General features: G+C 58.4%; 2 protein-coding genes across 3 annotated transcripts in view; one reads left to right on the top strand and one right to left on the bottom strand.

Annotated features, from left to right (window-relative positions):
* Window positions 1-4,298, top strand: part of TMEM259 (transmembrane protein 259) — a 35,211-nt gene extending 30,913 nt beyond the window's left edge. For both annotated transcript variants that reach the window (XM_029050592.2, XM_029050591.2), the window contains exons 10-11: window positions 177-276; window positions 1,816-4,298. In XM_029050592.2, coding sequence (XP_028906425.1) covers window positions 177-276; window positions 1,816-2,544 — 829 coding nt within the window. In that variant the 3' untranslated portion in view covers window positions 2,545-4,298. The remainder of the gene's footprint in view (window positions 1-176; window positions 277-1,815) is intronic.
* Window positions 4,299-4,303: 5 nt separating this feature from the next.
* On the bottom strand, window positions 4,304-13,704 carry GRIN3B (glutamate ionotropic receptor NMDA type subunit 3B). The gene is made up of 10 exons (XM_029050590.2): window positions 13,267-13,704; window positions 10,652-11,244; window positions 9,717-10,386; window positions 8,027-8,410; window positions 7,615-7,760; window positions 7,311-7,426; window positions 6,931-7,082; window positions 6,514-6,678; window positions 6,040-6,107; window positions 4,304-5,713 (listed from the first exon to the last, which is right to left on the bottom strand). The coding sequence occupies exons 1-10, from the start codon at window positions 13,702-13,704 to the stop codon at window positions 5,395-5,397; spliced, it is 3,051 nt and encodes a 1,016-aa protein (XP_028906423.1). The 3' UTR covers window positions 4,304-5,394.
* Between the last annotated feature and the right edge of the window lie 7,343 nt (window positions 13,705-21,047).

The following is a 21,047-nucleotide window of genomic DNA, read 5'->3' as shown; positions in this document are numbered from 1 at the left end:
TGCCCCTGACCTTTGACCCTTTCTGCTGCTTCTTCATCCTCCTCTCTCTGGGCCCTGGAAAGGTGACATGATTTCCCTCCTCTGTTATGGGTTGCTCCTCTCCCAGCCTGGAACCAGGGATCAGGTCATGATCCTCCACTCTTCTCCCCACCCCACCCCTGTTGTCCCCACTCCAGATTCTTCTACTTGTACCACTTTGCCTTCTATGCGTATCACTATCGATTCAATGGGCAGTACAGCAGCCTGGCACTGGTCACCTCATGGCTCTTCATCCAGGTAAGTGGCCGCCGCCGCCACCACCCTCCTGGACTTTTTGGGTCGTCTTTACTCCACTGGGAGAGCAGAAGCGCAAGCCACAGGGGGTTGCCTCCTGCTTCGGGACAGTTCTTAAACTGACAAGATTGTAATGGTCTCTGGGGGTTCCCATCCTGGAAGCCGGCCGCCCGGCCTCGGTTGGGCTGACTTACAGCCCCTGCTGTCTGCCCTTCCTCTTGGGTTCAAGCACAAGCTGAGCCTGCTCTGGAGGGCCTTGAAAGCGGAGGGCCAGGGCACCAAAAGCCCCAGAGCAGGCTGGCCTGACCTGTTCATGTTTGGGAGGTGGTCATGGTGGGGCCATGACCTTTGACTCCCAGCAAGCCCCAGACCTGACCCTCAGATCAGAACTAGGGGTTATCCTGCAGGGTTGGATGGGGATGGAGGGGTGGTGGGGATCAAGGAGGGCAAAGGCAGCATCAGTCTTGGGGAGTATAGAATTGTGGAATAGCCCCACATCTATTTTGCTGGCCTGCTGTTCATTCAGTAGTATTTATTTAGTGCTTTGTACAGAGCACTGTACTAAGCGCTTGGAACGTACAAGCCTCATGCCATTGCCACTGCTGAGGCTTTTGGCGCTGTTCATCAGTGTGCCTTCATGGGAAGACCACAGGTCTGGGAGTCAGGAGGCTTGGGAGATGTAGGGCGAGAGTCCCTTAACCTCTTTGGACCTCAATATCCCCCTGTGTAAAATGGGTATGACCACTCCTGTCCCTCCCTACCTCCCGGGGCAGGCAGGTCACAAGGGTGAGACAGGTGATTGACAAGCAAGAGCATAGAAAAAGCCAAAATGGTCTACCAGTTCCAGGTGGTCAGATCCCCACTCTCCACCCCTCAAAGCATCCCACATGACGCGGCTGCTGGGTGGTGTGTCAGCTGAGGAAGGTCCCTCTCTGCCCTGTACAGTGGCTCGGCTCTATCCTGATGCATAGTGGGTAGAGCACGGGCCTGGGAGCCGGGTGGTCGTGGGTTTTAATCCCGGCTCTGCCGCTTGTCTGCCGCGTGACCTTGGGCAAGTCACTTCCCTTCTCTGGGTATGTAAAGTGGGAATTGAGACTGTGAACCCCATGTGGGACAGCGACTGTGTCCAACCTGATTTGCTTGTATCCACCCCGGCACTTAGTACAATGCCTGGCATACGGTAAGCGTTTAACAAGCAGCACAGTTATTATTACTGTTATCATCCCTGGGGGCGGGGGGGAGCGGATGGACATTCACATCTATCCTCTGGCCTCCTCAACCCCGCCATAGTTTTACATTGAAATTCTGTGGCTGGGTTGCTGTTGCCACTTGCTGTCATTATTCCTTTGAGGCATTTCCTCCAAATTCTCTCCCCCTCACCCCAATCCCCGGGCCCCTGAGGATTGGACCCACCGGCCTGTGACTTAAAAAGGGCACTGGAAATCAGGCGGTCAGGAGCCAAACAAGCCGTGTGGGAGGAACCTGGACCGGGGGTGTGCGGCACTGGGGCAGAGCTAACCTGGAGGCCCCTCTCCCTTCTAGCATTCCATGATCTACTTTTTCCATCACTATGAGCTGCCGGCCATTCTCCAGCAGATCCGGATTCAAGAGATGCTGCTACAAAACCAGCAGCTGGGTCAGGGGACGCAGACCACCCTGCAGGATAATCTCAACAACAACACTACGGCCGCCCCCGCTGGCGGCCGGCGGCCCCTCCTCGGGGCAGGCCCCTCGGAGATAGGCAACCCTGCTTCCCTGCCCCCCGGCGAGGGGCCCTCCACGTCTGTCTCGGCGGGGGGCAACATGAACTGGGTGGCCGAAACGGCTGCCATCATCACAGATGCCTCGTTCCTCTCTGACCTGAGTAGTGGCCTCTTGGAGCAGAGAGCGGTCCCCGAAGCCCTTGCCAACAGCGGTCCCCTTCCTGCCGCCAGCCTGGTGGCCCAGATCCGAGTCAGTGAGAACCCGGAGGCGGCCGTGAGCTCCATCACCATCGAGGTCACTTCACGGATGGCCCCGCCCGGGGAGCTGCCGCTCGCGGACGAGAGTCTCCCCACCCTCCTCCCAAGCCTGGCCGCCTCGGCGCCGGGCCTCGGTGCCGGAGTCCTGGAAGGCAGCCTCCTGCAGCCGCTCCGGCAAGATCCCGGCTCGGACCAGCAGCGGGGCCAGGTCCCGGAGCCCTCCGAGCAGACTGGCCCCAGCCCGGTGGACACGGACAGCACGGCCTCTGTGGGAGCTCTCTCAGCAGCGGAGTCTGGGAGCCCGTCGTGAGGGATCTTTGGGTTTTGGGGGTATCCCCCCTCCGCCACCCCCATCCAATGGGGCAGGAGCAACCCATCTCCTTTCTTCAGTTTGGTTCTCTTTCTGCCTTGCTCAAACTTTTTTCTTTTTTCTTCTGTGGTATCTGTCTGGGAGGGGGGAATGCCAGGGCTGCTGCCGAGAGTCTTAGGGAGGCGAGGCACCCCACCATCCCAGTCCCCATCTCTCTTTTCTCTCTCCCCACCCCCCCCCCAATTCCCCACCCACACCACCTCCCAGGCTCCTGCTCCCCTCTGGCTACCTCCATGGCTCCCCCAGCTTCACAAATCCCCCCTGATCTTTTCCCCCAATGGTTTGAAAGCTGCTTGTTCCCGCCTGCCCCCTCATCCCCAAGTCAAGCCTCTGTCACTACTGCTGACTCAATCTTTTTTTTTTTTTTTTAATTTCCCTTTAATACATCATCCCATCCAGGGTGAGGCAGAGGTGGGAGTAGGGGACGCAGATGGGCTAGAAGCAGGAATGCTCCCTTCCCTTTCCCATTATCTGTGGAAATTGCCATTTGACTTCCCATGGATGAAGAAGGTTAGGAGCTAGAAGGCAGAGCTGAGTTTAAGAACCAGTGCGATTTTTCAGGGAGCCCCACGGTCTGCCCCTTCAGCCAGGAGTCTCTTTGCTGCTTTTCCAGCTCTGCCCTGCTGTGGTCCTGGCTCTCAGAAAAAGCCCTTCTCTTCTCCTCCCACTCTACCCCCTCCCCCCACCCCCCGAACTGGGGCTTGACCTCCTGTGCTTCTGAGGGGGAGAGGAAAGCCCCTCAGATTGCTCCTTGGCTCCCAACCTTCAGCTAGGGGGAAGAAATTGTTACCAGTGGGGCCTGGTCCCCCTGGTCATGCAAAGAGGGCGGAGAGACTAGGCCCTGACAGGCATTCTTCTTCTACCCGCCCCCAACCTGGGAACAGAGGACACAGGGTCTTGGCTGGGCTCAGATATCAAGGTGCAAGTTTGTCCAGAGCCCAACAGATGCCCCTTTCCTGCCTCCCCTGTTCCACCTTCTTTCCCAGCTCTCAGCTTGGTGCTCTGTCGTCTCAGTGCCTTTCCCAGTGACTGTGGGCTGTTTCTCCTGCGCTCCCCTGTTTTTTTGTGTGATGCTAGTGGCAAAGCAATTGTGGAAAGAGTTAGGAGGAAGCCTTTACCCCTGTGAGTCCATTTCCCTGCCCTCCCCCCCCCCCCCTCCTCCCAAAGTCCATGCCCTGAGCCTTGCCCAGAGCCTGGAGCTCATCTGATTCTTGTCCCTCGGAGGTTTTTCTCCCCTGCCCCCAGCCCTGCCTGCTAAGCTGAAAAATGAGGTGGGAGCATCAGACTGTCTGGCCCAGGACCAGACTCCCTTTTGAGGAAGCCTCTGCCCTTCACCACTTGCAGTCCCTGGTGATAAATGTAAGGTGGGGTGGCCCTGCTTAGTAGGGCCCAGCTCTTCCAAAGATAGCTCTGCTTCAGTCTTGCAATCCTGGTTGGGTAGGTGGGGATGGAGGAGAGGGTTTGCGGTGTAAATGAACACGGTTCAACAGAGGTTGGACCTAGTGCCGGGGGCAGGAGCAGAGGAACCCCGTGCATTGGTGGACCCAAGCAGCCGGAGGGGAGAGGGGGAAGCCCACTGTGGATATGCTAAAAGGACGGTGAGCAAAATTAGAAACCAAACCATGTCCCAGAATGAAGAGTTCATTCTGTCTTATTTAATTGTGTTTGTATATATAATAAATTGCCTAACTGTTGCCCTCGTGACCTCTGCTGCTGCTGTTGTCCTGGGAATCTTCACCTACCCGTGCCTGCGCCTGGAGGCTCCAAGTTGGGGGGGCTGGCTGGGGTCCAGCTCAGGTTGGACTCCCGATGGAAATGATTGAATGCCTAGTGTACGCTAAAGCCCAGGGCCGAGTACCTGCAGCTGTAGCAAGACCCATGCGCCTGCACTCTTGTCTTCCCCATCCTTACCCCTTCCACGAGGGCAGGTAGGAAGACGGGTTTTCTTGCCAATGTTTTATTTACAGGGTTTAAAAATACATTTCTCCTTATTTAAGTTACCTCTGTCACCTACCCCCCACCCCCGCCCAGGAGTGTGAAGGGGGAAGAGCATGTCTTTGCGTGTTGGCACATGTGCCCACACAATTGGGGGGGGGGGGGGCGCCACAGGTGATCACATTTACATATCCATGGGGACCTAATCTAAACTGGCCTAACTTCAACAACCCAACCATCAACTGGGGAGGGGGAATGAGCCACACCAACCGGGGGCAAGATGCATGCATGGTGCCTTTTCGCTAAGTGTGAGGGGGCAGGGCAGGGTAGGGCTGTGCTCATGCAGAAGGAGAAACCTGCCATTTCACAGAGCCCTGGGTGCAGGGGGATGGGGAGAGAGGATGACCGCAAGCACAGCTCAGCTAGACTCCCCCGTCTCTGCCTGTTGGTGCCCGTTAGGGCCCAGGTTCCCCTGCAGACTAGGGAGCAGCAAGGCAATGGCCCACCCGCAGAGGCACGGTAGAGCTCAGTAGCACAGAAAGGGGCTAGGGTGGGCTCAGGGGTGGGGATTGGGTGCTTCCAACCAGAAAGGATACTGAGAGGAACCAGGTCCCAGGCTGGGAACCAGTTAGCAGGCAGAGACCGACATGGGGGCAGCAGCCTCAGGGAGCGACCGGCAGCGGCAGGGGGCCGGCCTGGACCTGTTCTGTCGGGTGCAGACCCTCCCTGCCCACACACGGCTCCCTTTCCCCCACCCCACCCACCCTTGGATGACATGGGGCCACACTTCAGCCCGGAGATCCCAAGTCACTGGCCGTTGGTCACGCAACAGATTTGGGCAGGAGCCCAGCCTAATTACCTGTCCTCGCTGGGCTTCTGGGGCAGTGGGGGCGGCCCGGAGGTCAAAGAGCTCAGGCTCAGCTCCAGCTCGCTCTTGCGCCGCAGGGCGACCCGCAGCTGCTCTCGCATGTGCTGGATGCTCTGCTCCAGCTCTTCCAGCTCGCCGGCGGCCCCGGCCGCAACCCGACCGTTGGCGCAGGACCACCCTGGCTCCCCCGCCGGCTCTCCCTGGAAACGGACGCGGCGCTCCTCCCGGACCACTGCCCGCCGCAGGTGGGTCCAGCCGCGCTGGTTGCCCGGCCCCGGGGGGCCGCCGGGGGGTGGCTGTTGGCACCTGGGACGGGACAGGCCGAGGCCGAGTGGGGACTGGGGATGCAATCGATAGTTTTGGGGGGAGGGGGGCGGCGCTCCAATCTCCTCGTGTGGAGGGAATCTGTGATGGGTGTCCCCTCGGTCCAGAGAAACGAGGGACTTTAATAGGAGTAAGCAGGGAAGGTTCTACTTTGGTTCCTGGTTTCCTGTCAGTCAGTCAGGTGGAGACATCCCACCGCCCCCCATCCCTCACCCGCCACAGCCAGTGTCCTGGCCCTCAGCCGCACGTTGGTCCCAGAAGAAGCTACCACCCTCCCTACTTACTTAACCACTCTGGCTCCCACCTACCTTTTCTCCAGCCCCAGCTGTGGTGGTTTCTGCTCCTCCACTCCTGTGTTCAGTGCCCGGTGGATTTTCTAGGAGTGAGAGAGGTTGGGGGGTGGAGGTTGGGGGGGTTGCTGTCAGAGGGGATGGAATGGAGGGGTGGGGTTGGGGAAAGGGGACCCTGGGACAGTTTCCCTCCTCTGGGGCTACAAGAGGACGGATGAGCTCTGGCTCTGGGGTGGGGCAGGTGGGAGTGAATCCAGGGCTTTGAGAAGAGCCTGGACTCTCTGGGAAGGGGGATGGAAATGGGGAGTGGAAGCCTTTTCTAGGCTGAGAAGCTCGGGGCTGGACGGAATGATGTCCCTCTCTAAGGAGTCGGGGTGGGATGGGGGCTGTGAATCGAACAGAGGAGCGGGAGCATGGATGGCTCTCCTGATCCTGCTCCAGCCCTAGGCCCAAGCCCGGCCTCGGTTGGGGGTTGGGGGTGGCGCCCTTAACCTGGCTGGTGTGCAGCCAGTACTGCAGCTTATCCCGCTTGCGGATGTGCGGCAGGACCAGGCGGTAGAAAGCGTGTTCGCCCAGGGAGGTGAGCAGAGAGCCACAGAGCCCAATGCACAGCAGCACAAACAGCCCCGAGAAGTGGTAGATGCCCATCTGCAGGGTCTGGGGGCCAGGAGACACGGTATCACCCCTCAGCCGGCCCCCCCGAGTCCCCCCACGCCACGCGGCTGCCTAGGGTTCCCCCGGCCCCCGGCTGGTCCCTGCGCTCCGGTGCTGGAAGAGGAGGACACCCATCTCACCCATCCCACCCATAGGCGGCTTTAGCCAGGTCCTCCAGTGCCTGTGCTCACCGTCTCTGCCCTCCTTCTCCGTGTGTCCCCTTACCCCCGTGCTGGCTCCCTCCCAGCTGCCCACCTCTGTCACGGCAAACACCCTCTTGCCACAGGGCACCATCTTGTACCACTTGTCGTGTAGCAGGTCCATGAAGCCAGCCGACTTGTAGCGGCTGATGAACTCGGAGAGGTTGGAGGTGAGGGGGGAGTTCTGGGGCAGCCCGATCCCATAGCCTGGGGATGGACGTGAGAGTGGCAGGCTGTGTCTGAGACACCCGGGCCCCTCTGCCTCACTGGCCCCGCCGACTCAGACGCCGCCATCCCATCACACTCCCACACGCCACAGCTCTGGCCTACAGGGACCTAAGCCTCCCCTCCCACAGCAGTCTCGTTGCCCCATTTCATCTCTTTCCCCTTCGCCCAGCCCGGCCTCCCCGTCCCGCCCTCGCCCCCGGGCCTGACCTTCAATGGCGAAGGGCTTCCCCACAGTGAGCAGTTTGCAGTCGGCGTCGATCGACACCTCGTAGTCCAGCAGCGACTTGTCCATGATGAAGGCGTTGAGCTTAGGGGGGTCCGTCCTGTACCCACCCCCCCCACGGGACACGGCCCCCAGTCACCCACCCTGCTTCTCCCATCCCCACCCTCCCCTGGAGCTGAGCCTCCCCCTGGGGCCACCCAAGTAACCCCAGGGGTCCCGGAGAGGGGGGCAGAGGGGGGAGTGGCCTAAGAAGTCAGACAGCTCCCTGTGAGCCCGGCCCAGTCTCACTTGAGCATGGTGACCCCGGCAGGGGTGGTGGGGACGCTGTGTCGTCGCATGTAGTCATACATCTCCGGGAAGCTCTTCTTGATGTAGGCCTCGGCGCTGCTCTCCCACACTGTGCCAAAGCGGAAGCCCTGGGAGGGGTGGTGCAGCTGCCGGGCGGGGGCGGAGGGGGATGAGGGGGGCGGGGGGCGCTGAGGCCACAGAGCCGGCCCCCGCCCCAGAAACCCTCCTCCCTCTCGGCTCCCACCCTGCGCCCACCTCTGGGTGGGAAGGCGGCTTCTTCCCCCCCTCAGCAACGCCACCCGAGGCCGTAGGGCGGGGGGGGGTCTGGGGAGACCCAGATGAGAGAGGGTTTCGAGCCTCCCCGCCCGGCCCGGCCCGCCCCAGTCCCCCAAACAGGACTCCCAGGCTGGACCTTGGGGTCGTGGATGCCCGACAGCTCCTCGAAGGTCTTCTCCCCGACCATGACGGCGGCCAGGTTGGCCGTGTAGCTGGATAGCACCAGCAGGCAAAAGATAGCCCACAGGTTCATGAGAAAGCGGCCCGTGCAGCACTTGGGCGTCTTGCTGGAGACGGTGCGGCCGAACAGGATGGCGTAGCAGAGGTTGAGGGCCGAGGAGTAGGAGAAGATCTTCATGCGGTTGCGGCCGTGAGGGGTCATGCCGTAGGGGCTCTTCCACTCGTACAGGGTGAGGAAGAGGGCCGTGAGGTGCAGGGCCACAAACACGCCCACCCACATGGTCCAGTGCAGGGGCCACATGAAGGCGCCGATGGGGGAGGCCGTGTCCCGGGTCCGCACCTGCCGGCGGCAGGAAGCAGCAGCCTCAGGGGCTGGGCCGCACCGGGCACCGCAGCGTGTGGGCACGTGCTGTATCGATCGATCGACGGACGGCTGCCTCCGGGGCTCCCAGCTGTTGTCCATCTCTGACTTCTGGACCCGACCCTCCCCGTCTCATCCGCATCCCCCAGCCGATCCCGGGTTCTCCCAATCACACACCATCTCGTCTCCCCCACCCCCTTCCCCGGCTCAAGACTCCTTAGAGACCCCCCTCCTCCACCCAGCCTTCCCACAGTAAGCCCACCTGGCTCCCGGCACGCAAATCCAACCGGGAGCGAGCAATTGCTCAGAATGCCGGGATGCCATGTGCGGGTTTCCGTCAATCTGGTCTAGGTCTCTAGGTCCCTGTAGCGTGGACTTTACTCTCAACTACGGTAGAGCCGTCCACTTAGGGCTACGGCCTCTCTCGGGAGCTTAGAGAACGAGCAGCTGCTGCTCAGAAACTACCCTTGGGCAGGTGCTTGGGAAGTAAAAGTAGGGGCTGGAGGGGAGACTGGGAAAAAGGCAGCGTTACAGGTGCTCAATCGCCTGCAAGATTCTATTTTCCTCATTTGGCCCCTCTTCCCCTTCAGGCCGATCTCGCATCCCCGCATCCTGGGCGCACTCGACTCAGTGACAACCCTAGACTCGCCCGACTGGGAGGGAGCTCGAGAGGGCGGCCGGTCGGTCAGTCAGTCCAGCCCCCTGCCTCCAGGTGGATGAACCTTTCAAGATAGATGGTGACACTCTGCCCCACCCCAACCCCCACCCACAAATTAATGGTCTCTGGGCACAGGAACTGTTTCGCCGGACCGGTCTTCCTCCTGCCTCCCCGCTGTGCCCATGATTAGACTGTGAGCCCGTCACTGGGCAGGGATTGTCTCTATCTGTTGCCGAACCATACATTCCAAGCGCTTAGTCCAGTGCTCTGCACATAGTAAGCGCTCAATAAATACTATTGAAGGAATTAATGAATATTACTCATACGTGGGTGTGTTGGTGTGGAGGGGGGCGCCCACCTCCCCATCAGACTGTCAAGCCCTTTGAGGGCAGGGGTCTGGTCTTCTCGTTGTCCCTTCTGCCTCACCCGCTGCTTCCCTTCAGGAGGTAGAGCCGGTTTCCCGGGGTCTTCCTGGGAAGCGCCAGTCTCCCGCTCCCTCCCCCCGGGGCGGGGTTGGACAAGGGGTGGGGAGGGTCGGGTCGAGTCTCACCCGCGCCAGTGCTCAGCCCCCTCTCCCCCCGACCACCCCAGTCCCTCTGCTGGCGCTGCCACCCACCCACAACTCACCAGGATGCCCAGGCTGGTGGAGAAGAAGGGGCTGGTGAAATCCATGACCTGGCTGCGAGCCGAGTTGATGCTAAAACTGGTGACCGCCATGTGGGCGGTGCCCGCCAGGAGGTCCCCAACCAGCCCCGTCCAGCGCCCGTTCTTCCAGGCCCCGTACTTGCCATCGCCCACGATGTACAGCTCGAAGTCAAAGGGCACGTCCTCCGCCAGCTTCTCCAACAAGTCAATGCAGTAGCCGTAGCAGCACCGGCGGTAGGCGCGGGGCACCGTGCCGTTGGCGGCCGCCAGCTCCTCGAACAGGGCGTCCAGCACCGCCGAGTCGTTGGTGCCCGTGTCCAGGCACAGCTGGCCAGCCGGGCAACTGCCATCCTCGTCGGTGTCGCGGGTGAACACGAAGGGGTGCTCCACCAGCGTCACCACCCGGAGCTTCATGCGGACCCAGCTGCCCTCCGCCGAGGCCCGCCGGGGTGGGGGCGGGCCGGGCCAGGCCCTGCCCTTCTCCACATCCAGCTGCCCGTCCCTCCAGCTGCCCACCGTGACCCAGGTTGGGGTGCCCACCGAGTCGCGCAGGAGGCTCCAGATCTTGTAGTGGCGGTGGGTGCGGATGAGAGAGTTGCCCGTCACCCGCACGGGTCCCGTGAGGCCCTGGAAGGAGGTGTTGGCCAGGAACCTGGGGGGGGGGGCGGGGGGCAGCGGGGCATCAGCGGGGAGGTGGGAGGGTCAGGGCCGGGGGGTGGGAGGGGGCGCAAGGCTTTCTGTGGGGAGCTGGGGATCGACCCTGGGAGAAAGGAGCCCCCACCTTACCGGGATGGCCCCACCACCGGTTGCCCCCTCCCCAGTGGACTAAACCGGGAAATCGGGGGGGGGGGAGCGCGGGGGGAGCGGAGAGGTTAAACGACTCGCCCACCGTCGCACGGCCTCCGGCACCTGCTTACCGAGCCAGGTACTGGCCCGATGACTCTGGGCCAGCCAGCCGTGGGTCGTTACAGTTGACCATGGTCGGGAGGAGGGCCAGGTCCGGCCGGACTTGGGCGGCGCTGGCCAGGGCTCGACCCACCAGCTCCACCGCGTCCTGCACAAAATCCTCCAGCGGAGGGCGCCCCACCTCCCCGAAGGCCAGCAGCCCCGGGGGCAGCTCGTCGGTGGCCAGCTCTCCCACCCCCAGCGGGGAGCCCAGCACCCAGGGCATCTCCGGCAGCCCCGCCGCCCGGGCGGCTCCGAACACCAGCCGGGTCCGGCGGGCATCGCAGCCAAAGAGCAGGACTGGGGCCGGGGCATCCCGCAGCACCGCCAGGCGCCCGCTGGCCTGGGTGGCCAATCCGGCCCCGTCCTGCCGGCCCAGGTCCAGCGTCAGCCGGGGGACTAGGCCGGTCTTGTCCGTCCAGAGGGCCAGGAAGCCCCCCGGGTCCCGAATGCGGCACAGCACCAGGGCAACGTCTTGCCACTCGTTGGCCCGCAGCACGGACAGCAGCACCTCCACCAGCGTCTCCAGGGGGCTGCCCCGGTCCAGCTGCAGATGGAACGGGTTCTGGGAGGGAGGGAGGGCGGGGGGCAGGTCGGCAAACGGTGGTCTGGGGGCGGGAGCGCTCTGTTCCCCAACCCCCTGGGCGGATAGGAAGGCGCCCTTCTCAGGCTCAAGGTTTGGGGAGGGGCAGAATTGCCCATTCGTCGCTCCCGCCAGAGGCCGCGGGGCAGGGTTCTTCATTTTTCCACGTCTTGACCAGAAGGGGGAGCCAGAGACTCGTTTGGGGAAAGGCCGTCCGAAAGAGGGGAGAGAGAGCTGGAGCCCGGGTTTGGGGGGAGGGAGGCCGAGGAATTAGGTGGGGACCCCCGAGTTCGGAAGTTAAAAGTTGTCGGAAGTGGGGCGGCACGAGGGGCAAGCTCAGAAAGCATCACCCCAAAACCCGCTCCCCATCCCCTGCACCTCCGGGCTCCGAACACACAATCCAACACATAGACGGGAGGCCCAGGGAGCTCGTCGGTTCGCTCTCAGTTTAGCGCTCCTTCCCTGTTTCCGTTAAAAGGGTCCCGGCCCCATCCTCTGCACCTCCAGGCTCCGAACACACAATCCAACACATAGAGTGGAATGGAGAGCAAATCGGAAGGCCCAGGGAGCTCGTCTGTTCGCTTTCAGTTTAGCGCTCCTCCCCGTTTCCGTCCAAAGGGTTCCGGCCCCATCCCCGCAGCCTTTCCCCCTAGCTACTTGATTGAGATGAAGGGGAATGTAGCCCAGGTGAGTGGGGTGAAATGTTGATTTCATACATTCTACTCCTGAGGTGAGGGAGAGTGCCACTGGGAGTGGGCAGGAAATGCTCTGGAAATGCCGTTTCTTATTTACAAGACAGCTTTAAAGAAGGAGGCCCAAGGTCCAGGGCGGAAAGCAGTCGCTGATCCCTTTCGTCCCCCTCGGGGCGTTCAACGGGGAGGGGGGAATTCTGCCAGCGGGGCAGATCGCCAGAGTCTGCGGTCCCCTCCCGTGGCCGTCGGGGGCCAGGTTGGGACCGACCCGTCAGGCTCGGTTCTCCGGGGTCAATGGCAATCTGGGGCCCCTGTGTCGATTTAGCCCCCACCCGCTCTGGTCCCGCTGCGAGAGGACGGAGTCGTGTTCTCCGGGGAGATTGGATTAGGATGGAGTGACCGCAAATGGAGAGGGTGGAGTAGACTAGCATCCCCACACACAAACCAGATCCAACTCTCCTCGCCAGCCGGCGTTCACCCCATCCCCCACTCCAGAGAGCCCTCGGGATGGCCACGAATCTAGAGCTAGAAATTCGTGGGGATGAGGAGCTCCCCTCCAACCCCACTCCCCATCTCCTCGGCCTGGCGCTGCTCCCTTCGAATCGACCCCTCGCTTCTCACGAGGGATTGGGTGACCCGAGTGATGTGCAGTGGGTTGGGGGGGAGAGGGGGGGGGAGGCCCAAGAGTATCCTGGGGGAGGATCTGAGGGGAGAAAAGGGGCGGCCTTCACAGGAAAGCCAAGATATTTCCCAGTTTGTCTGAGTCACAGGGGAGGAGGAGGGTGAAGGCAGAAAAGAGGGGCGGATAGGGGGCTGGGTCTTTTCTCCCCCTAACTGTTGCCTCTCTCCGCTGACCCTTACTGGATCCCTCCCTTGCTCTTTCTGCCTCCCGAGGCCAGACTCCCCTTTCCCTCCCTCTCACCCTTCTCACCCCACCCCAGAGTCCTGCTCTACCCGTCCATGCAATTCCTCTTGTGCAGCCCCCGGCGCCCCCTCCCCCGGTCCGGGCCGCTCGGGCTCTGCCCCTCCTTCCGCAGTGATGGGGCGGGGTGGCACGCGGGGCTGGAGGGGGGTGGGAACCGTTCCGGGGAGACTCCGGGGAGTCCCCAAGTCCGGGGGAGCGGGAGTCACCGGGCTAGAGGAACGGAGCCGGGGAACGGGGTCCCCCGAGTTTCGTAAGTCTTGTGTGGGGCGGGGGGCTCGCTCAGGGCAGAAGCTCACTCGCTCCCTCCGCCCTCCCTGGGCGCAGCAGGCGAGGGGTCCCCGGGGCAGAGGGAAGGGGACGCGAGCGGGGGGCGGGGAGGGTCCGTACCGGGATGCCGAGGGGCAGGCGCTGCTCCAGCTCCAGGACGCTGAGCACCGGGGTCTCCAGGCTGACGGCCAGAAAGTGCAGCTGCAGCAGCTCGGCTCGGCTCTCCGGGAAGGCGAGCACGGCCGCCACCCCCTGCGCCACCAGCGCCCGACACAGCCAGCCGGCCAGCGAGGCGGGGTCCCGCTCGGACCCCGGGGGCGCCCCGGCCGCCACGTCTAAGCTCAAGTTGTAGGGCAGCGGGGCGGCCCGGCTAGCCCGAGCCAGGGCCGCCCGCAGCCGCGCCTGCTGGCCGCCCCCCCGGGGGAGAAGCGCGCCCAGGCGCACGGTGCCCCCGAGCCGCGCCAAGACGTGGCAAGGCTGCGGGTGGCAGCGGCCGGGCCCGGGGCCGGCGAGCAGGCCGAGGCCGAGCCCCAGCCAGAGCGCCCGCGCTAACTCCATCGGAAACTTTGGGGCGGCGGGGGCGGGCGGAGACAGGCGGGGCGGGCGGGCGCCGAGAGGAGGGCGGAGGGGGAGCCGAGCAGGGGAGGGGCTGGCCGAAGGGCCGGGGGGGGGGGGGGGGGGGGAAGGGTCAGGTGCAACCGAGCCGGAGAGGAAAGGGTCCCGGCCCGCTCCCCGGCCAATCGGGCTCTAGCACCCGCGCCCCAAGTCCTCTCCGCCCCCTCGACCACGGATCGGTGTCACCGGCCCCCCACCTTCCATGAACATGCAGGGACCCTGGCCCCGCCCACGGCTCCTCCCTCCTTCCTTCCCTCCCTCTCGCCCCGCTCCGCTCCCATTCGATGACCCCTCGAGGCCCCCGCCCCAAGCCCCACGGCAGGTCTCAGTTCTACAGCGGGGCAGACGTGAGCCCCAGGCGGCAGTTGGGAATGGGCCTCTACCCCATCCCCCCTCTTTCACAAACCCCCCCCTGGACTGGAGGCCCGGGGGGAGGAAAAGGGAACAACCCTGCCCATCCCTAAACTCTTCCTAAGCCACCCTTAGCACTTAGGAACTTCTTTCTACCCATCAGCAGCCTTTGGGTGTATATATTTATTCACTTGAACATTCACTCGTTTATCTTGATAATACTTGTTAGGCGCTTACTGTGTGCCAGGCACTGAACTAAGCGCTGGGGTAGGTACAAGTTAAGCAGGTTGGATACAGTCCCTGTCCCATATGGGGCTCAAAGTCCAAGTAGGAAGGAAGGGGATTTAACCCCCATTTTACAGATGAGATAACTGAGGCACAGAGAAGTGAAGTGACTTGCCCAAGGTCACACAACAGACAAGTGGTGGGACCGGGGTTAGGACCCACATTCAATCATATTTATTGAGCGCTTACTGTGTGCAGAGCATTGTACTGAGCATCCTCTGACTCCCAGGCCTGTGCTCCTTCTACTAGGCTACGCTGATTCTCGATTATTCTGTTAGTAAATAGTAGCCTTCTAGATTAGCGAGCGTGTACCTTATGGGCAGGGAATGCATCACTTGTTTTGTACTTGGGCAGGAAATGTGTCTGTTATATTGTTGTATTGTACTCTCCCAGGCGCTTAGTACAGTGCTCTGCACACAGTAAGCACTTAATAAATATGACTGATCGATCGTACTTCCCAAGGACTCAGTACAGTGTATTGCAACCAATAGGTGCTCAATAAATGCCCTTACTGCTACTGCTCTGCCTCAGGGTAGGGAGCCCAGCTTCTCCTCCTTCTTCAGGGCAGAAAGTATGAGAAAATAAGAGGCTGCCAGGAGGCAGACAGACAGATCAGACTGAACACCAAACAGAAAAGAACAGAGTTCTAATGAGCCCCTGATCCCAAGTCCTTTCAGGACAGTCAATCAATAGCATTTGTTGAGCATCTACTGTATGCAGAGCACTGTACTAAGGATTTGGGAGGATACAATAGAACGAATATACATGATCCCTTCCCTCTTACGATCTAGCTGGGGAAGTAGACACTAAAATCGATTACAGATGAGGCGGTAACAGTAGAGAATTACATAAATGCTACAGGGTAGTGAGTACCTAAGTGCTTAGGTGGTGTGGAAGAGTTTAAGTGGCAGTTGGGGGATATCAAGTGGAGAGATTAGAAATGAATTGGGGAAGCAGCTTGTTGCTTTGGAAAGAACATGGGCCTGGGAGTCAGAGGACCTGGGTTCTAATCCCGGCTCTACCACATGTCTACTGTGAGACTTTGGGCATGTCACTTAACTTCTCCTGACTCAGTTACCTCATCTGTAAAATGGGGATTAAGACTGTGAGCCCCATGTGGGACAGGGACTGTGTCTAACCCGATTAGCTTGTATCTACCCCAGCGCTTAGAACAGTGCTTGACTCAGTAAGCACACTTCACAAATACTACTGTTATTATTATTACTATTCCAGGCAGGAGGGAGGAAGTGAGCAAGAGACTGGCAGGGGGAGAGATGAAAGTGAGGCACAGTGAGTAGGTTGGCTTAAAAGGTCATGCTTCACTCTGTTGTCCAGATCATTTTTCTAAAAAATTGTCCTGTGCACATCTCCCCTCTACTTAAAAACATCCAAAGATTACCCATCAATCTCCACATCAAACAAAAACTCTTCCCCCATCAGCTCTAAGGCAATCAACTCTCCCCTGCTACCTACCCTCGCTCCTCTCCCTCTGTTACCCAACCCGCACATTTCAGTTGCTAAAACCAACCTACTTACCTAGATCTTGTCTATTTCACCACTAACTTCTTGCCCCAGTCCTCCTTCCAGCCTGGAACTCCCTCCCTGTTCATATCCAACAAATGATCACTTTCCCCATCTTCAAAGCCATATTAAAACTGACTCCTTGCCCACATCATGCTTCTGGCCTACACACCCTCCCTCCTCAAATCTGACAAACAAGTACCCTTCCCCCCTTTCAAAGCATTATTGAAGGCACATCTCCTCCAGGAGGCCTTCCCAGACTAAACCCCACTTTCCTCTTCTCCCACTCCTTTCTGTGTCGCCCTGACTTGCTCCCTTTGTACTTCCCCCTTCCCAGCCCCACAGCTCTTATGTACATATCTGTCATTTATTTATTTCTATTAATGTCTGTCTCTGCCCTTCTAGACTGTAAGCTCCTTGTGGGCAGGGAATGGGTCTGTTTATTGTTATATTGTACTCTCCCAAGTGCTTAGTACAGTGCTCTGCAAACAGTAAGCACTCAATAAATATGATTGAATTAATGAATGAGTACTGTCCCAAGGGCTTAGTACAGTGCTCTGCACACAGTAAGTGCTAATAATAATAGTAATAATTATGATACTTGTTAAGCACTTACTATGTGTCAAGCACTTACAACAGAGGATGCTGTTCCAAGCACCGGGGTGGATACAAGTCGATCAGTCAGACACAGTTCCTATTCCACATGGAGCTCACACTCTTATCCCCATTTTCCAGATGAGGGAACTAAGGCCAAGAAGTGCTTAATAAATACCATCGATCGATTGATATTGTTTTATGCCCTCCCAAACACTTAGTACAGTGCTTTGCACACAGAAAGTGCTCCATAAATACGTTTGATTGATTGGTTGCTTCCCTTTTCTGTTTGCCAAGGGACTGGCCAGGAGAAAGGTACTTCCAGGTGGGCACGAGTTGGGGGAGGGGCACCAATCAAGCTGATATGCACGCTCCCATTCAAAGAGGGAGGGGATGGAAAAAAAAACCACCCTTCTAATCTCTGCAGCCAGTGCCAGAAGTTGAGTGAGAGAAATCTATTAAATGAATAGAATTGCCAAGTACCAGCTGGCAAAAAATATTGATTTTGAGACAAATCTAATGAGTAGCTTAACGAAGTTCCGTCGGAATTAGGTACACCATGCCCCTCCCCTCTCTCTGTTGTCCCTGGGAAGACAGGGACTCTAAGCTTATTCCAGGATGAACAATGCCACGGGAAGGACTGCCCCTCTGGAAGCGGCTGCCAGCTGAGTTGGGGCCCTGAGACCAGCAGGATAAACAAGGAAAGATGGCTTCAGCGCCCTCCTCAGTCGCTCAATCATTGGTATTTATTGAGCGCTTACTCTGTGCAGAGCACTGTACTAAGCACTTGGGAGAGTATGGTACAGCAGAATTAGCAGATGCCAATAACGAGTTTACGGTCTAGAGGGGGAGGCAGACCTTAATGTGAATAAATGAGTCTGCTGGTTAGAGTATCCAAAGGCTCAGGGAGCGTAGGCACCGAGAAGAGGCCTATGGGACTGGCTGCCAAAGAATGAAGGGAAGCAGACACCAAAGAACCCGGCAAACCATCCCAAGCAGAAGTTCCTACTCCCTGGGAGTGATGGCCCCCACAGACTCAGCACAGTGAGAATGACACCATGAGCTTCGCCCCACCACCCCCCGCCCCAGCTTTGGGGGGCAGGAAAGGTCGTCATAGCTCACCCCGCCCCTTGGAGCCAGAAATTGGCCCGGCCCGGGGAGGAGTAAAGATGAAGGCTTCACTTCTTGCCTTCTGCTAGAAGGATGTCATCTCTGACCAGGGGATCTGTGGAGACCCGTGGGGTGCCTATTGGCTTCTCTGGGCCGCAGGGCAAACCTGACAGCTCTGACCCCTTCCCCATGCCCGGCACCCGGGATGATCAGATCTCTTCCCTCTCCCTTCCTCCCCACCCCACTCCACTCGTTGCCAGTCCGATGATGCGCAGGAGTGGAGCGGGGAGGCGTGGGGGCCCGTCAAGGTCGAGGAAAGGGCCAGATTGCCCCCTTGGAACCTGAGGCCGGGAGCAGTAGAAGCCCCTTATCGGGACCCATGTGCATTGTAAGCTCATTATGGGCAGGAAAGGTGTCTGCTAGTACTGCTGTATTGTCCTTTCCCAAGCGCTTTGCACAGTGCTCTGCACATAGTAAGTGCTCCATAAATACCATTGATCGATCATTTGATTGATTGACTGCGGTAGTGGGCATGCTGCATGCCAGGCAGGGAAACGCCGGGATCCAGGGCAAGAGTAATTCCTGGGCCAGATACCAGGCTCAACGATTGCGGGGCAAGAACAGCACTCACTTCTTGGCCTTGTTCTCCCGCAGTGGCGACAGCTGAGGAGGAGCAGGAGGAGGAGGAGGAGCTGAGCTAGACACTTGGGAGAGTGATAAAAATGGTGGAGTCTCCTGTAGAAAACAAAATGACAGATGAGCTTCGGTCTGTAGAACATTTCAGGATCTAACTGCTTTGCAAAAGGAATACGGTGGTGTCTTACCTTCCTCTCTCGTCCCATCCCTTTTCCTTTACTCCTCTTCTTCTTTCTCTTCTCTCTTTTTCCCTCTTCCTACCATTTTCCTCTCCTCATTTTGTCCCCTAAAGCCCTGTCCCCCGGCCTCTGTTGGGATGGGAGAGCAGGGGGCACTGGGCAATAAGAGAAGCAGCATGGCTCAGTGGAAAGACTGGCTTGGGAGTCAGAGGTCATGGGTTCTAATCCCGGCTCCGCCACTTGTCTGCTGTGTGACTTCGGGCAAGTCATTTAACTTCTCTGTGCCTCAGTTACTTCATCTGTAAAATGGGGATTAAGACTTTGAACCCCACATGGGACAACCTGATTACTCTGCATCTCCCCCAGCGCTGAGAATAGTGCTTGGCACATAGTAAGCGCTTAACAAATACCATTATTATTATTAGAAACACCAAACTCGGGCTAGTGCATTCAGGCTAGTGCATACATCCTCCAAGGCCACGACCTGACAACTGTGCCCCCGTTGGCAAAGCTCTAGCATAATGCTAAACCCTCTAGGGCTGGAAATGAGCCAGCCCTGCTGGGCAGAGTTTCCCCCCACGCCAAGCGCACCACATCCCCAATGCCCCCATTCTCTGGCCAGCCACGCTCATTTCTTTCAACCCCTGTTCTGGGATGAAGCCCTGACCCATTCTTTCATTCATTCAATAGTATTTATTGAGCTCTTACTATGTGCAGAGCACTGTACTAAGCACTTGGAATATATAATTTGGCAACAGACAGAGACAATCCCTGCCAAATTACGGGCTCACAGTCTAATCGAGGGAGACAGACGGACAAAAACAAGACAACATAATCACGATAAATAGCATCAAAGGCTGTGACCAGATGATTCCTTTCCTCTTTACCCTTTCCCTCATCCTTCCCTCTTCACCTGTTAACTGCTGCCTCCAAGAAGGGGGGGAACATGTGGAGGGCCCTTCACTCATCACTCAAGAGATTCTGTTGTCTTATACTCTCCCAAGTGCTTAGCACAGTGCTCTGCACACAATAGGCTCTCAATACAATCGAATGAATGAATTTCCCTTCTCATTTCCCTTCTCCCACTCCTTTCTAATAATAATAATAATGATGGTATTTATTAAGCACTTACTCTGTGCCAAACACTGTCCTAAGCGCTGGGGTAGATAACCAGGTTGTCCCACGTGGGGTTCACAGTCTTAATCCCCATATTACAGATGAGGTAACTGAGGCACAGAGAAGTTAAGTGACTTGCCCAAAGTCACACAGCTGATAAGTGGCAGGGCCGGGTTCCCTTCTGTGTCACCCATGCACTTGGATTTGCACTCTCTGTTCACCCCACTCTCAACCTCACAGCACCGATGTACATAGCTGTAATTTATATTAATGTCTGTCTCCACCTCTAGACTGTAAATTCCTTGTGGGCAGGGATTACACCTACCAACTCTGTTGTATGGTACTCTCCCAAGCGCTTACTACAGTGCTCTGCACACAGTCAATACTCAATAAATAGCTGACTGCCCATGTGAATGAGGAAGTGGCTGCCAATGTCAAGGGAACTGCAGGACCCAAATTGCCCCAGAGCTCAGATCCTCCAGATTCATCTCTAGAAAAACCCTTTTGTGGCCGCTTGTGAGCCTAATGAGCAACCGGAGACTGGTTGTGACACCACGGGGAGGATGATGATAATAATAGAAATAATAATAATGGCATTTGTTAAGCACTTACTTTATGCCAAGGCACTGTACTAAGCACTGCGGATGGATGGGGCCTCAGGGCAGAGACACTTCGTGAAGGGAATCAGGGAAACTGAGCTGGACACTGGGGAGGCTGTGGGAGCGTGGGTAAGGGTTAGAGGTGGGGAGGGGAGGGGCCAAGGTTGAGGCAGCTGCAGCCAGCCCTTCCCCCTCCATACCCTAATATATCTTTCAATCTTGTGGACATTGCAGGGAGGAACGGTGTCATGGTAGACTCCGTCTCTCACCCATTTCACAGAGAGGGAAACTAAGGTCTGGAGGACAGTTGAGATGGCCCTACAACTCCAAAGAGTAACTAGAAATGCCAACCCTTCCCTGCACCCAAGTCCCTGCATTAAATAAACCTTCAGCAGATGGTTCCTGCTGCCCTGCCCAGCTGGCTGCTGCCCTATGACAAATGGCACCTGAGCTCTTCCGCAGGCTAATCGGCAGGGCATTTTGCCACCTGTTTGCAACTTGTTCACTCTAGGGGAACTCATGCCTGTCCTTATTTCTTTCTCCCAATGTTCCCAGAGGTCCTGTCCCAGTGACCATTTGGGCTCCACCTAGGTCTCTGTCCTCCCTCAACTCCATCACCCTGCTCAGGTCCTCCATCTTCCCAGCAATATGTGTCAAACCCCACTGGTTCCAGAGCCCGGTACTACTACTAATAATAATAATGGTACTTGTTAAGTGCTTACTATGTGCCAAGCACTGGGGTAGAGACAAGTTAATCAGATCGTACACAGTTCCTGTCCCCCATGGGGCCCATACTCTTAATCCCCATTTTGCAGATGAGGTAACTGAGGTCCAGAGAAGGGAAGTGATTTGCCCAAAGTCACACAGCAGACCTGTGGCAGAGCTGGAATTAGAA

This window comes from Ornithorhynchus anatinus, chromosome X1 (genome assembly GCF_004115215.2).
Source record: "Ornithorhynchus anatinus isolate Pmale09 chromosome X1, mOrnAna1.pri.v4, whole genome shotgun sequence".
NCBI classification, from domain to species: domain Eukaryota; kingdom Metazoa; phylum Chordata; class Mammalia; order Monotremata; family Ornithorhynchidae; genus Ornithorhynchus; species Ornithorhynchus anatinus.
This window is presented reverse-complemented; position numbering and strand designations above follow the sequence as displayed.

What these genes read in the sequence shown, in the direction of transcription:
- GRIN3B (XM_029050590.2), bottom strand. Translation starts at nt 13,704, where the DNA reads ATGGAGTTAGCGCGGGCGCTCTGGCTGGGGCTCGGCCTCGGCCTGCTC. An exon ending in CGGGCATCCACGACCCCAAG is followed by an intron (nt 7,761 to 8,026) that starts GTCCAGCCTGGG and finishes CCCGCCCGGCAG; the next exon opens with CTGCACCACCCCTCCCAGGG. An exon ending in CAGCTGGGGCTGGAGAAAAG is followed by an intron (nt 5,714 to 6,039) that starts GTAGGTGGGAGC and finishes GTCCCGTCCCAG; the next exon opens with GTGCCAACAGCCACCCCCCG.